Source organism: Podarcis bocagei (genome assembly GCF_964188305.1).
Source record: "Podarcis bocagei genome assembly, chromosome: 13".
NCBI classification, from domain to species: Eukaryota; Metazoa; Chordata; class Lepidosauria; order Squamata; family Lacertidae; genus Podarcis; species Podarcis bocagei.
The window spans coordinates 9975073-9990685 of record NC_138138.1 but is presented as its reverse complement, the minus strand read 5'-3'; the positions used below and the strand labels follow the sequence as shown (position 1 = coordinate 9990685).

At 44.4% G+C, this 15613-nt stretch overlaps 2 protein-coding genes and 1 long non-coding RNA gene across 4 annotated transcripts in view; 2 read left to right on the top strand and 1 right to left on the bottom strand.

Annotated features, from left to right (window-relative positions):
* Positions 1 to 92: 92 nt before the first annotated feature.
* LOC308571460 lies at positions 93 to 14204 on the bottom strand. Its single transcript, XR_014001458.1, has 3 exons — positions 12237 to 14204; positions 12043 to 12102; positions 93 to 452 (listed from the first exon to the last, which is right to left on the bottom strand). It is a non-coding gene; the product is annotated as an uncharacterized lncRNA (long non-coding RNA).
* Positions 2544 to 8451, top strand: SMIM19 (small integral membrane protein 19). Its single transcript, XM_081166973.1, has 3 exons — positions 2544 to 2866; positions 3999 to 4123; positions 6239 to 8451. The coding sequence occupies exons 1-3, from the start codon at positions 2559 to 2561 to the stop codon at positions 6304 to 6306; spliced, it is 501 nt and encodes a 166-aa protein (XP_081023099.1). The 5' UTR covers positions 2544 to 2558; the 3' UTR covers positions 6307 to 8451.
* Positions 11621 to 15613, top strand: part of SLC20A2 (solute carrier family 20 member 2) — a 92832-nt gene continuing 88839 nt past the window's right edge. The window contains exon 1 of one of the 2 annotated variants that reach the window (XM_081166382.1): positions 11621 to 11683. The gene's annotated coding sequence lies outside the window, so the exon portion shown is untranslated. Of the gene's footprint in view, positions 11684 to 12038; positions 12061 to 15613 lie in introns of those variants that run through there. The other variant, XM_081166383.1, reaches the window with a different exon arrangement.

The window sequence follows — 15613 nt, the reverse complement described above, 5'->3', positions numbered from 1 at the left end:
GTCTGAATGTTGGTGGGGAGGCGGTTGAGAGTTGGTTGAGAGTGGCAGGTTCTAGAAGGGGGGGGGAGGGAAGGGATGGCTTCTGATGGCTGCAGGAGCTTCCTGCACTCAGAAGGAAGCCGTGTGAGATGCTTGGCTTCCAAAGAACGTCTGCAAGCCGGACACTCACTTATAATTATTTTATTTACTGAGTTTATATTTCCCTCTTTCTCCTGAAGGAGGCCAGAATGACATGGAATGTGGGTCTATTCTTGGCAGTTTCCCGTAGCTATGACACAGCTGAGGCGCAACTGGGAACATTGTTTGAATAAAAACCACTGACTTCAAAGTGCCAAAACTTACCTGCTTCTTTAGATGTGTGTCACCAATGCAGACTGTAGTGGCTAGATTTCTGATTCTGTTGGATTGCTGCTAGATTCTGGCTTCCTCACATGTAAATGTGGCAGACACAACTAAAGAACAAATACTGTTGCTCCCATCATGCCTACTTGGACCCGTCAACCCTTACATCCGTGCCCTATTTTGCATGCTTAAATAGTTCAATAAATAAACTCAAACAACAACAACAACAACAACTGTGGAGCTGTGAAAAATTCACTCTCTGTGTTTTGCTCCTTTATTGTTAGTTATTCCCCTTGCAGAAGAAGAAGAGGGTGGGCTCTTTGTCTCCCTGCCCATCCCTTTCCCCACAGAAGCAGCCTTCCGCTTTCCTTTCACTTGGCTGAATCAGGCCCCACAGGTTTAATCAGATGTGCATCCAAGGGCCAATTCTGACTGTCTGTACTATCTGCACCCAGTTTACTGCACTGTCCTCTAAGGAGGCCTTTCCCATCCACTGTCCTGTTTTCCAAAGAGCGTTGTTGGTAGCGATGGCCTTGGCTATCCATGCCAATGAGCCTTTGATAGTATGTCCACCGCTTAGGAGTCCCAACGAAAGCAGAGCAGAAGGGGTACTGCCACCACTATGGAGCTTGTGGCAGAGCTTAGGCTCTTCATTCTTCCTTTAGCATCACAGGATTGTAGAGCTCGGAGGGACACAAGGACAATCCATCCGCCTGCAATGCAGGAATCTTTCAACCAAAGTGGGGCTTCGAACCACGACCCTGAGGTTAAGAGTCAGGCTCTCCTGGCTGAGCCATGATTGGTGGTCAGCACTGAATCTCGGCCTCTCTGGCAGTGAGGAGCATTGCACCCCTTTGCCACATTTGGGGGTGTTTTAGGAAGAAGCCGGAGGCCACCACTGTATACTCTCCCATATTACCTATTTAAGGTTACATGTTATCTTTATCATCCCCATTCTATAAATCAGAGATTCCTAATCTTAAACACAATATATGCAGAATAAGGTCTTCGGGCTTACTTGCATATAAAAAGATTATTTTTTTTAAATAAAATGATATTTATTAAAAGTTTAAAGATTACAGAAAAAAGAAAAACAATAAAAAATTTAACAGAACATACATTACAATACATAAAAAGAAAAAAACATAAAAAACAATACAACAATACAGCAAAAAGTAACAAAGACACTAAAACACACATCCAATATTCCATATCTTTACCTTTCATTTACTTGTTTCATCGACCTCCTCACACCTCCCTTTTTTGTATGCTAGTTCAATTCACTATTTCAGCAAATTCTTTCCATCTTTCTCAATTTTTGTTCTATAGTTTATCTTAACGGTCTAACCTTTTTTTTTCATTTTTGCCCATTATCAATCAGCTTTTACTTAATTCTTTATTACATTTGTGCTAAAACCATATAGCTTCATTCCAGCATCCTTCTAACATTCATTAATTTTGCAATGTTTTTGTAAACATACTTTAAATTTTTTCCAATCTTCTTCCACCAACTCTTCTCCCTGGTCTCGGATTCTGCCAGTCATTTCCGCCAGTTCCATGTAGTCCATCAGCTTCATCTGCCATTCTTCCCTGGTGGGTAGATCTTGTGTCTTGCATATAAAAAGATTTTAACCCAAAGATATTGGAAATAATAACTACCCACTGACTGTTAGGTCATTTTAATAATCCATCATCCCTTTTTCCCCTTTATTAGTATTCTTCTGGAGATTGGAGTTATTTTCCCCTGTAAAAATTTTTGGGGCCCCCAAATGTTTTGAAGAATACATGGATAAACACTGTTCAAAAAAGAACAGGCTGATATGCTTAGACTAAAGGAGTAAAGTGGGAAAGATAACATGAATAAGGCACGTTATGAAGAGATGAAATCAAAAACCTAAGGATTGCAACGATAGCATTGAATATAACATATGAGGAAGTCGAGGAGTTGTGGAGGGGAGTCATGGGGTGTGGTGATGGGAAGTCTGTAAATAGTGGTTTATTTTTGTGTGTCTATGTATTGGTATTGTGTTGGATTTTTTTTCCTTTTCGTATTATCAAAACTCAATAAATTTTTTAAAATAATTTCCCCCCCCCAAGAGACTGGGGCCCTAAGCTATAGGTTGTTTAGCTTATACGCAAATCCGGCACTGCGTGCGCCAAAAAGGCGCTTTGCAAACCTCCGTCCAAAGCCACCCGGAAGCCAGCGGCGGCGCGCGATGGCATTGCAATCGCCTTTCTTTGCAAATCCAGGGCTCTTTCCGCAGGACGTGACATCAGGCGCCGGCCTCTTCCTCCCTGTTTCCCTGCCCGGCTGCGGGCGCATCTCCCCCCGCGCTGCGCTGTGCGCCGGATTCTCACCCATGGCCGGTGCGCGCGTGCTGGGCGAGAGCGGGGGCGGCGGGGGCGCGGCCGCCGCAGCCGCGGCCCCCATGGACTACTCGGTGCACGAGGCTTGGAACGAGGCCACCAACGTCTACCTGCTGGCCGTGTTGGCCAGCCTGGCTCTGCTGGTGTACGCGCGCAGGTGGGCTTCCCCCATCTCTCTTTCGGTGCCAATATAGGTCGGCGGCACTGCAGCCTGCCCTTCGGAACTCCCCGCCACTGGAGATCCAGCAGGGCCCCTGCAGAGACGCCTTTAGCGTGGCGGTGCCTGCCCTTCGGAACTCTCCGCCACTTGAGATCCAGCAGGGCGCCTGCAGAGACACCCACTGCGCACTGTTGGGAACCCCCCCCATCGCATTTAGCGTGGCAGCGCCTGCCCTTCGGAACTCCCCGTCACTTGAGATCCAGCAGGGCGCCTGCAGAGAGGCCCACTGCGCACGGTTGGGAACCCCCCCCACTGCCTTCAGTGTGGCGGTGCCTGCCCTTCGGCACTCCCTGCCACACTGCGCAAGGTTGGGAACCCGCCACAGCCTTTAGCGTGGTGGCGCCTGCCCTTTGGAACTCCCCGCCACTTGAGATCCAGCAGGGCACCTGCAGAGACGCCCGCTGCGCACTGTTGGAAACCCTCCCCACCACCTTTAGCGTGGCGGCGTCCGCCTTTTGGAACTCCCCACCACTTGAGATCCAGCAGGGTGCCTGCCCTGCGCTCTTTCTGGCGCCAGCCAAAAGGAAGCCCGCTCGGGCACTTGGGAAGTCGAGGTGGCGTGAATCTGCTTAAGTGTTTCATATTTTTTTTTTGCTTTGCGTGTTTTCGAAGTAGGGGTGTGTGGATTTTTCTCGAGTCATTTTGTGTGGGGTTTTTTCTTTTAAGCTTTGAATACGTTTTTATGGCACAGGCAAATAATGTGTAAAAAGGCAGTTGTGATAATGGCGTGAAGTGCATTTGGAAGGATGGGGTGGAGCAAACAGGGACGTTTAGAGTGGGGCCAGCCTGGTGGTCTTACATAATAATAATAATAATAATAATAATAATAATAATAATAAACATAGTCTCTGAAGGGGATAGTGGTGGTATCCTGCAGTGGTGGTAAGACTTGCTGCCTAAAGGAACAGGCTAATTCTTGTGCTACGGTCGTCTAATAAATGTCCCAAGCAAGCACAAATTTCATGGTTCTGCAGATTATCTTGCCGCTTACAACCGGAGGAGACATGATATGACACTTTATTATTTATTACTTTATTGTTTACATGTTGCTTGTCCTTTTGGATTTTAGAAATAAAAGGAAGATCATGAGGATTTTTACGCTACCTCCTGCTGTAGAAGTACCACCTGAGCCAAACTTTTATGATAGTGTGAAAAAAATTCGTCTACGGCAGCAGCTAGAGATGTACTCTATTGGTAGGTATACTCCATCGGTAGGCTCCCAGTACGTTTCTGTTTTTTTTTTTTACAAAATTTTTATTAGGGTTTTCAAAAAAATTTTTTAGACAAACACAAAAACATACAGACACAACACACACATAACAGGTATAATTTTAAAATCTTAATTTCTTAACCACTTTCCCAGACTTCCCCCACCTCCCCTTCTTGCATCCCTATTCCAATAATTAACTCAGCAAGTTCTTATCCCCAAATTATCCCTTATTAACATTTTACTTAAATCGTCTTAATTAACCGAATTTAAACTTCTAAACCTCATTTTAATACATAACATTTACCCCTTTTTCTAAGGTCGACCCAAGTTCCCTTTCACGAGTTTCCCAATTTTTAGAATTATTACCAAACAACCTATCCAATAAAAACATATAATTATGCCCCTTTGGATTCCAAAATTCCCCCCCCCTTCCCCGGTTTTGATCTCCAAAAATTGTCTTTCAGTCTATCAATTCTCAGCCTGGGTCTATCACGTCCGAGGCCCTTAAGTCTCTTTCAGTCCCTCTCAGCCGGTTCTACAGCAGCCAGCCTAGATCAGAAACAAGTAGGTGTACAAGTGGGACTTGCAAGTCAATGTTGCAGGGTGCTGTTCAGGGGGCCAGCCAGCCATGCTTTTTTTTAGGATAATTCCTCCATGGGATTTCATGTGTCCAGCCACTCCACCCCACCCCTGCCCTAACAGATGCTCAGTGTTGACTTTTGCGAGAAAAATGCTTTTTTTTTGTACTTCTGCAGACCCCAAGACTGCTTGATACCTCTCTGTTTTGGTGTTGCTTTGGTTTGATGTTAGTATATAGGATGACAGTGTTTATCCTTTGAAATCATGGTCCAGGTACTCTCCAAAGGAGGTACTCCATTCAGCATAATGAAAACAAAAGGAATACCTGCGAGACTGATGTGCACAAAGGTTTGCTCAAAGCCAAACACAAAATACAAAACAAGAAGTTGGCCAGTGTTCAGTTTTCCCTGCGATAGAGAGCGACATGGTTTTTTTTTTGGGGGGGGGCTACTCTTGGCCTTTTTGTCAAGCTTCCCATTTTTTATTCTAGGGATGTAAAACCAGTTTACAAAATCTAGGTTGCAGGATTACAATGGGTTTCTCGTTTGCGAGTGATTTTTCTTACTGACAGTGTCCCATTACATCCCCAACTTTTCCTTCCAAAAAAACCCTCTGAAAAATAACTCATCATTCCATGTATAACCTTAGTATCAAACTTTGTTTGCAGGTTGGGGGTGTGATTTTGCAACTTCTTACTGCCTGCCATTGTTGGACATGTGCTTACATCGATCGCTTCTATGACTTTAAATCGCTAAATGATGTGCCAGTAACAATTACTATTAAATGTGGACATTTTGCACTCGTGACAGAAGGCAAATTTTTATCCTAAAATGTGTGCATTGGAATTTGCTGAATGTGTATTGTGCTGAATTAGTTTGTTAGCTAACAGATAAACAATGGGTTTGAAGTAACTACATGTTGTTGCTGTTTTTTTGAGGAGGGGCAGAATCTTACAATAGGAATTTAACAATTCCCTGTATGTTTACTTGGAAGCAAGTCCCACTGAGTTCAGTAGGGCTTAGTTTCTAGTAATACCGCCTCTCCTGGTATGCCCCACGGAGGATCTTAAGATCCATAAATAGCAACACCCTAGAGGTCCCGGGCCCTAAGGAAGTTAGATTAGCCTCAACCAGAGCCAGGGCCTTCTCAACACTGGCCCCGGGGGCCTGGTGGAACACTCTGCCTCATGAGACCAGGGCCCGGCAGGATCTGATTTCTTTCCGCAGGGCCTGTAAGACAGAGTTGTTCCACCTGGCCTTTGGTTTAGAATCAGTTTGATTCCCTCCCCCTTTCTTTTTCCTTTCTCCTCCTGTGAAGAGGTTGCATCCTAATGTTTTAATGTTGTATTTTAATCTTGTTTTTTAAATTGTATTTTAATCAACTTGTTTTTATTATTGGTTGTTAGCCGCCCTGAGCCCGGTCTTGGCTGGGGAGGGCAGGGTATAAATATTATTATTATTATTATTAATAATACATTTAGAATTGCAGTCTAATATATCGAAATGTGTTTATTTTTCTAGCAAGGAAATATGATCACCAGCAGCAACCGCAGAAGCAGACTGATAGTGTACAGCTATTGGTGGAATGAAGTCTGGAAGCTCTGAAGCTGAGAGGATGACGGAAAGTTTGGGATGTAGTCATTTTCAATGCGACTTGAATAGTATAGTGATTTGTATTCGTAATTATTGCCTTGAGAAGACGTATGTAAATGTACAGCGAGCATTTTCTGAAATTGGGAAAATTAACATGGCTGATACATATTGGTCCTGTTTCCCAGTTTGCATTACAAATGATTTCCAGTAAAAATAGGAGTAGATAAAGTTAAAGCAGGGCTGCTGGGACGTTCAGTGTGGGTATCACAGCTATTCCCATTCAGAAGGGATGAGAATGGCACATGACATTTGATGTGCCCCAGTGCGGTTAATAAAGTAGTTGGTGCTGGCAGAAAACAGAATATATACTTATAGGCTCACAATAAATACCAAATGTCCTGTTTGGGTTATAGAATATAGATGAAAAGATAAAAATATTAGAATGTACAAATTTTCCTTTTTGACCTGGTTTAAGCAGTGGTGGATAAAACAATAAGTAGTTAAGGAAGTCACTTATTTTCAGGTGGAGGGCATGAATATTTTTTTTTAACCTGTTTTACTTGTCTTCCTGGTGTTTTCTTTAATCTTGTTAAGTTCCATTGTTGTTGCAGCTGCTTTTTTTTTTTAAGCCAGGATACTTCCAGTTAAAATTACTTAGGACCATTGAACTCAGTGGAATTAAGCTGTTTAGGCAGTTGTGCCTGGGTAGTCTGTGGTCCTAATTAGAAGTAAAATAAACTTAAAATGTTTCTGGAGAAATGCCCATTTGACTAAGTCAGTAGCAAAGCTGCAATTCTTTATGGGGTGAGCACATTTTCTTATTGGGTTGTTAAATGGCACTTTAATGTGGCACTGTTACAAAGAGGGTTCCATAGCTGGAGCACAAGGTAATAAAACTGTTCTTAGCGATTACAGCCAGAACTGCTTGGAATCCAGATCCACCTTTAATGGTCAGTTATAAATGTATTTGCAAATATGTCAGACAAAACGGATTAAGGTGGAATTATGGAGTGATTAGGTGATGCAAATAATTTATATGTAGGTACTCATAAATATTTGAAGAAATGGGAAAAAATTTGCTCTAGGCAGGTTTGAAAACATAAACATGTGATGAATTAAACAATGAATTGCATCCCTAAGTAGGTGGTGACTTTCCCAATTATGGTCAATAATAAAAAGAGCAGATTAACAAATTCCTGTCTAGTGTTAAATAGCCATTTCCAACACTTGTCAATTTTTTTTTGTTTATGCCCCACGTCTCCTGAACTGCTGCCCTGTGCATAAAAAACTTCTAGGAAAGTAATGTGCTCAAGTATCTGATCACAGCCAAAGTTCCTTATTCTCCCTTCCACTTCCAATAGCATTTCTGGCGTGAAAGTTAATGCTTTGGCTGTAGTGAGACAACTATTCAAAGAGTTTCCTATTTGGACTGCAGATGGAGTTCAGTAGTCCATCCTTCTATACTTGGGATTTGGTCTCTTATTATATCACCACGACCCCTCTTTGTGATTCTTTGCAGATTTCCTACATTTGCAGCACAGACTAGTGGGGATGAGCTTTCTATTTCAACAAGTGTAATCAATCAGATGAGCAGATTAAGGGCTGATGTTCACATCATGTTGGGGCAGCTTTTTGTAGATATAAAAGTTATCCCCACATCTGCATTTCTGGGTGCTATATCGTGGGAGCTTGGCGCTTGCCAATCTTGGCTGTAACGACTTCAGTGATTGTGTAGTAACAACAAAAAGGAAAGTGAATCAAGTGAATTTCTTATGCTGTATGTGTATGAGGAACCCAAGTACGCCCTAGTGCAGGCATAGGCAAACTCGGCCCTGCAGATGTTTTTGGGACTACAACTGCCATCATCCCTGACCACTGGTCCTGTTGGCTAGGGATGATGGGAGTTGTAGTTCTAAAACATCTGGAGGGCCGAGTTTGCCAATGCCTGCCCTAGTGTATCACTTGTGAATATACAACTACATAGTATTATTGTAATATAATGTATCACTTCCATTGGACTGTCTGGTACTATTGTGCCCTGGGTAGCAGCTGTACACTTGCCCTTGCAAAATGCTCCCGTACTTTCAGTGTATAAAATGTTTTTGTATTTTATTTTTAACAGTAAAATGCATTTAAAGTTGGGTCTGTGTGAAGCTTATTTTTCCTGAGCTAACAGCATTTTGATGGGTAACATGCATGTAAGTTTTAAAATACATTTCTTATAAGGATGCACATTTTTTTATTTTATTAGCTGGCACGTAAAGAATTATTTATCAGACCTAATCTCTAGTGACGGATGTGGGTGGCGCTGTGGTCTAAACCACAGAGCCTAAGGCTTGCTGATCAGAAGGTTGGCGGTTAAAATTCCCGCGACGGGGTGAGCTCCCGTTGTTTGGTCCCTGCTCCTGCCAACTTAGCAGTTCAAAAGCACCTCAAAGTACAAGTAGATAAATAGGAACTGCTTGGGCAGGAAGGTAAACGGCGTTTCCGTGCGCTGCTCTGGTTTTGCCAGAAGCGGCTTAGTTATGCTGGCCACATGACCCAGAAAAACTGTCTGTGGACAAACGTCGGCTCCCCTGGCCAGTAAAGCGAGATGAGCGCCTCAACTCCAGAGCCGTTCGTGACTGGACTTAACAGTCATGGGTCCCTTTACCTTTTTAATCTCTAGTGAAATCTGTACTTTGTAAAAGTTTCTCAACTCTTTTTTTGGCAGTGATACCGGTTTTTCGGGGGGGGGGGGGAATTCCTATGCAAATGTGGGACATTTACACCAGAAAGTTTTCTGATGCCAGAGAGATCAAATTTAGCATACTTTACTTTAGTAAACAAAGCTGCTTCTTCTTCTTCACAACTATCAAGCTTGCCCAGTACTGTACAGTATCTGCAACCAAAGTTATATAACTTTTTAACCTATTTAAAATGCATAGGTGAGAAACTAAAAGAAGCAAAGAGGAGGCAGTCCTGCGTGCACACGCAGCAACAAGGGAGCGTTGTGGAAGCGCTGCCTTACCCTGGGAGGCTTTTCTCAGGCGGCCCTGAAGCAATTCCTCTGAAAGCAAAACAGGGCTACCAGCTCACCACAGAGATGGTCTCGTTGCTCAGGGGAACCTTCCCAAGTCTGCAGCAAGCTGCCCCTTCGGAAGAGGCAGCAGCAGCCCGAGTTTGCTTCCTAAAGAACCAGCATGGGACCACCTGTTGAGCATCGGCAGTATATCACTTGGGAAGACAGGCGAACTAATACCAGTGTACTGGAAGAAGCAAAGATCACCAGTGTTGAAGCAATGATTCTTCAACATCAACTTCGTTGGACTGGTCATGTGCAGATGCCTGATTATCATCTTCCAAAGCAACTACAGTGGTACCTCTGGTTACGAACTTAATTTGTTCCGGAGGTCCGTTCTTAACCTGATACTGTTCTTAACCTGAGGTACCACTTTACCTAATGGGGCTTCCCGCTGCCGGTGTGCCACTGGCGCACGATTTCTGTTCTAATCCTGAGGTAAAGTTCTTGACCAGAGGTACTACTTCTGGGTTAGTGGAGTCTGTAACCCGAGGTGTTTGTAACCCGAGGTGTTTGTAACCCGAGGTACCACTGTACTCTATTGCGAACTTAAAAATGGAAAGCGTAATGCTGGTGGTCAACAAAAGAGGTTTAAAGACTCTCTCAAGGCAAATCTTTGAAAATGTAGTATAAACACCAGCAATTGGGGAACGCTGGCCTGCGAGTGCTCCAGTTGGAGAACAGCCTTTACCAAAGGTGTCGTGGGCTTTGAAGACACTTGAACTCAGGACGCAAGGAAGAAATGTGCTAAGAGGGAGGCATGCTTGTCAAATCCACACTGTGAACAACTCCCACCCAGAAAACAATGTCCCCACACTGGAAGGACGTGTAGATGCAGAATTGGCCTCCACAGTCACTTATGGACTCATTGTGAAAACTGTGTCTATGGAAGACAATCTTACTTGGCTATGAGGGACTGCCACAGAAGAAAGACTTTTAGAAAGAGCATGGACCACGCCACATGGTGGATCTCTACGGGCAGCTTTCGCTTCTGGCCCAAGGGCAGCGTGTGCCCAACACAGGAAGCGCTAGTCACACATGCCTAGAGGCACAATAATAATGTTGTTCAGTTGTGTCCGACTCTTCGTGACCCCATGGACCAGAGCATGCCCGGCACTCCTGTCTTCCACTGCCTCCTGCAGTTTGGTCAAACTCATGTTCGTAGCTTCGAGAACACTGTCCAACCATCTCGTCCTCTGTTGTCCCCTTCTCCCTGTGCCCTCCATCTTTCCCAACATGTTTTGTACTGAGTTGAATAGGATCCAAAATGCAGCAGTCTGATTGGTCCTAGAACAATAGGATCCAAAATGCAGCAGTCTGACTGGTCCTAGAACAATAGGATCCAAAATGCAGCAGTCTGATTGGTCCTAGAACAATAGGATCCAGAATGCAGCCGTCTGACTGGTCCACAGGAACCACCCAATCCAGCTCCAGGTGGAAGTGAATCTGCAACCTGATTGGCCTACAGGAGAATCCCGGAATTAGCCAATCACGTGGGGCCCATTGTGTAAATAATGTATATAAAGCAGACATTCTGGGGGAACTTCCATTCCTCCTCACCACTATGAGCTGAATAAAGAGAATGAAATCTTTTCCAGGGAGTCTTCTCTTCTCATGAGGTGGCCAAAGTATTGGAGCCTCAGCTTCAGGATCTGTCCTTCCAGTGAGCCCTCAGGGCTGATTTCCTTCAGAATGGATAGGTTTGATCTTCTTGCAGTCCATGGGATTCTCAAGAGTCTCCTCCAGCACCATAATTCAAAAGCATCCATTCTTCGGAGATCAGCCTTCTTTATGGTCCAGCTCTCACTTCCATACATCACTACTGGGAAAACCATAGCTTTGACTATACTGATCTTTGTCGGCAAGGTGATGTCTCTGCTTTTTAGGATGCTGTCTAGGTTTGTTGGATGGAAATAAATAATAATAATAATAATAATAAACAAATAAATTATTTTATTATTTTATTTATACAAATAAACCACCCCAAGCTCTTATCCGCGCCAAACGAGGCTCCGGGGAACCTATCCGTGTCCCCCCCCCCTCAACCAGAAGCACCCAGGCGGCGGGGTGTTACCCCATTCGTCCTCCGCGCTTCTTCCGCTTCCGGCGGCGCTTTCCTATTCTCCCCCCTCTCCCCAACGCGATCTTATTTTCCTGGTGCACATCCGGGTCCTCGCCGGCGTGCTTGGCGCCCGTTGTGTAGGAGAGCGGGCGCGCGCGCGGGCACGTGACGCACACAGCGCGAGAGAGAGAGCCTGAGGAGAGGAGGCGGGCAGGCGAGGCGCCGGGTCTGCAGAGCGCGTGGCTGGACGGTGAGTGAAGAGAGCGGGCGGGCGCGAGCGCGCGTGTGTGGAGATGGCGGTGTGTGGAGACGCGGTCGGTCGGTCGGTCGGTCGGGCCGCGTCCCCCCCCCCCTCGTCCCGGTCACGGTGACCCGAAGGAGTCACGCGGGCTTGGGACCGGCGTCGCAGCGGCCTCCCCGACACCCCCCCCCCCGCGCCAGCCGCTTTCCTTTCCCCCTTCACGTGTCGAGGCTGAGACCCGCGTGTCTCGTGTGAATGGCGAGCGGCGCGGGGAGAAGGTGGCGAGGGCGTGTGAGGGGGCCGGGAAGCGGGATAGGGGGTTGGGGAGAGGGAAACCCCCACCGAATAAAAACGGAATAACGCCTCACCTGCCCCGTTGAAGCCAGGTGCACATCCCCTCCATGAAGGTTTGCGTGTCGCTTCTCTCCCTTCCTCGGTTGAAGAGAACTTTTTTATGTCAGTTGCTTGACTCGCCGGCCAGGATGCACCACATGCAGCCCTTACCCGCCTCCTTACCCCCCCCCCCAAAAAAAAAAGTTCAACTGTTATCACTGTTTTTTACCTTTCGGTGAAATGTCCCCTGGTTGTCCTGTCTGGCTGGGACGAAGTCCCTTTTTCAGTCAGTTCATACCCAGCGTCGAGGTTGTATCGACTATTCTTTTCTGTGTTTGATTGATTGATGGATTCCCCTTTTCGTCTTGAAGGAGAGGGTGAGCAGCAGCAGAGATAATCTCATTTACGTGTGTTCCATTTCTCAAGTTTCATAAAATGAGAGGCAAAAAGAGGTGATAGGTGGGAACTGAAGGGGGTTTTTCTGGTCAGAAAACCTTGGAAGGCTGCTTAGCTAAGCATCCCTGCACTAAGTGACCCGTTTTCTGTTAATCTTATGTATGATCCTAAGCATGTTTGTTTTAAATTAAGGGCACGTTACTTCATCCAGGATTTTAAATGCCTATGGTCAGAGTTATAGCCCTATTCCCTCCCCCCCCCCCCCGCTCTTCTCCATAAGGCAGTCAGGCCAACATTTGCTATAAAAAGGTACCTAAATTGTTGAGGAAGTGGTACACTGCTGTATCTGGGAGGGGTTGTTGCACATAAAGTAGAAAGTGAGAATGCCTGAACTATTCCTGTGCTGCTTTGTAAAGATAATATTTTTTATTTTATTTTAAGCATTGTTTCCATGTTATGTGACTGGACAGGCCAGGCTAGGCTTGATGTTAGTTGTGTGGCTAGCTTTGGCATGCACGAGTTTTAATACATAAATACCCACCAATGGGAGCTTTTCTCCCCATGCCATTGTTCCAATCTGATTTAGCCTTGCACTGATTATTTATGTCAAACTATGCACAACATTACTAACCACTAACAATATCTAGTTAGGCCCTAAGATATACAGTGGTACCTCGGGTTACATACGCTTCAGGTTACATACGCTTCAGGTTACAGACTCCGCTAACCCAGAAATAGTACCTCAGGTTAAAGACTTTGCTTCAGGATGAGAACAGAAATCGTGCTCCGGCAGCGTGGCAGCAGCAGAAGGCCCCATTAGCTAAAGTGGTGCTTCAGGTTAAGAACAGTTTCAGGTTAAGAACGGACCTCCGGAACGAATTAAGTACTTAACCCGAGGTACCACTGTATTTACAAAGAGGTTCAGAAGTGCAGTTATTACTGTGTTCCCCTTTAAGGTTCCTGCCTTATTTGAAGGACACACAAAATAATACTTCATTCCTAACTACACTTACCTGGAAGTAAGTCCCATTGAATTAAGTAGGACTTCTGAGTAGGATTGCACTGTAAGGAAAGTTTGTAGGCAGTTCTTCCTTTCTCTGTGCCTGAAGACCTAATTTATGTGTCATGGCCGAGTCTTTTATAGACAAGTTTCAGCTAATATTTTTGGGTGGGTCCTGAAAGTACTTTTGTAGGCATGTTGGGACATGGACATTGTAAAGCTCAATACCTTTTACATGCATAAACATAAGGGAAACGAATAATGTCTAAAGTACAATACATTGCAATACTTGTAGTTATCTATGCTGAATCAAATATCTTGGTTGAAGAGGGCAAAAGAGCAACAGGTTATATCTAAGACAAACTGGAGTGGCTGTTTAACAGGCATTTTGGGAATGCTAAATATGTAACAAAAGTAATAATATGGAAGATATGTGGTCATTCACATCCATTAAAAGCTTATGGCAACATTTTATTGATGGCTCTGTATTGTCGTGCAGCTAGGCACATGACTGAAGAGCAACTGGCCATTGTTAAATAAATATGCAAGTGGTGATGAGTGTGGTAGGTCCTCATTGACCTCAAATTATAGAAGGTGCTTGTGTGAAGCCTCCTGAATCTGTTGAGGCTGCCTGCATGTTCTTCAGCCTTGATTTTCCAAACAGTTTCAGAATGTCCCTCATTTTTGACCAGTCATTAAATTTCCATCTGTTCCCACCATGAATCCCACTCTTAGTGTGATTCCAGTGTGTTCCAGGAGGACTTAACTTTCCACTACTTTGAGGATACTGCTTTTTGTAGCCTGGGATAATATCTTAATATTTAACCCACCTCTGCCTCTGTTGGTCTTGCACTGCTGGTACAGGCATTGTTTCACAGTTTGCCCTTTGGCTTGTGCCAAGTGTGCTTCCTTTAGGTTATCTAGCGGGGAGAAGAGATAGGGCAACCTCAGTGAAGAGCCACAGGCAGCTATGGGTATGCAGACATTGACCACAGAAGAGGATAAGAGTACTATATATTTGCATTATCTATGTGAAATTTCACAATATTTTAACTTCAGGGTGGCAATGGCTTCATATTTCACCGGAGATAACTTTTAAAGACACACAACTTTGTCTTCAAATTCCTGCTACTGAGTTGCTAAGATTTTGCTGCTACCCGTAACCCTTGTGCTTTGGATATACAGTGGTACCTTGGGTTACATACGCTTCAGGTTACAGACTCTTCTAACCCAGAAATAGTGCTTCAGGTTAAGAACTTTGCTTCAGGATGAGAACAGAAATCGTGCTCCGGCAGTGTGGCAGCAGCAGGAGGCCCCATTAGCTAAAGTGGTGCTTCAGGTTAAGAACAGTTTCAGCTTAAGTATGGACCTCCGGAACGAATTAAGTACTTAACCCGAGGTACCACTGTATCAAGTATTATCGGCAGAGACAAAGAAAGCTACCTATTACCTCAATGGGCAGTCCTGACTCTGTTTGGTCCTGGGCCAAGTTTAAGGTTTTGTTGCTGACTTAATAAAACATTGAATACTTTTGGACCTGGTTTTCTGTTCATCTAAAATAGTATTTGTTCACCCAGGCCTTAGCTGGTCATTGAAACCAGTGCCATTAAGAATTTTCTAGCGACTGTAATTGTTATTGGCTTTAATGTATTTATTGGATTTTAACATCCTGCTTTTATTGTTGTGTTTTAAATTTTCCTAGAACTTTTAATGAAGTGTGGTATTACCTGCCAATAATAAACTAGTGTGGTTGCAGATAGTCAAGACGCCATCTGTGAGGAGATGAGGGAAAATGTTTGCTGAATGGTGTTCTTTGCCCATTTCTATGTGTGATGTTGGTGCTAGAGTAGCATGATGATTTGGACATGAATTCTGTTCTTTCTCTCCACCCAACATATCTGCACAAGTCAGTTGTGAGGAGAAAATGGCAAGAGCGGGGTGCTCTATGCATGCTTCTCGGAAATCCTTTGGGCACAAGCTTGTTTCAAAGGTGAAAAACAATAGATTAGTGACTGGTTTTGGGTGCTTCTTGCTGTGCTGGATTGCAACATGGGTCACCATTATTTCCTATAATTCTTGATTACATTTAGAAAAGCAGTGGCTGAATCCTGAAAGAGACCAATGTAGAAGGGGATGTTGTAAAATTGAATATCTCATTAAGAGATTTAAATTTCAGGTGAGATACAAGATGTTAGACTGATATCCTTAAC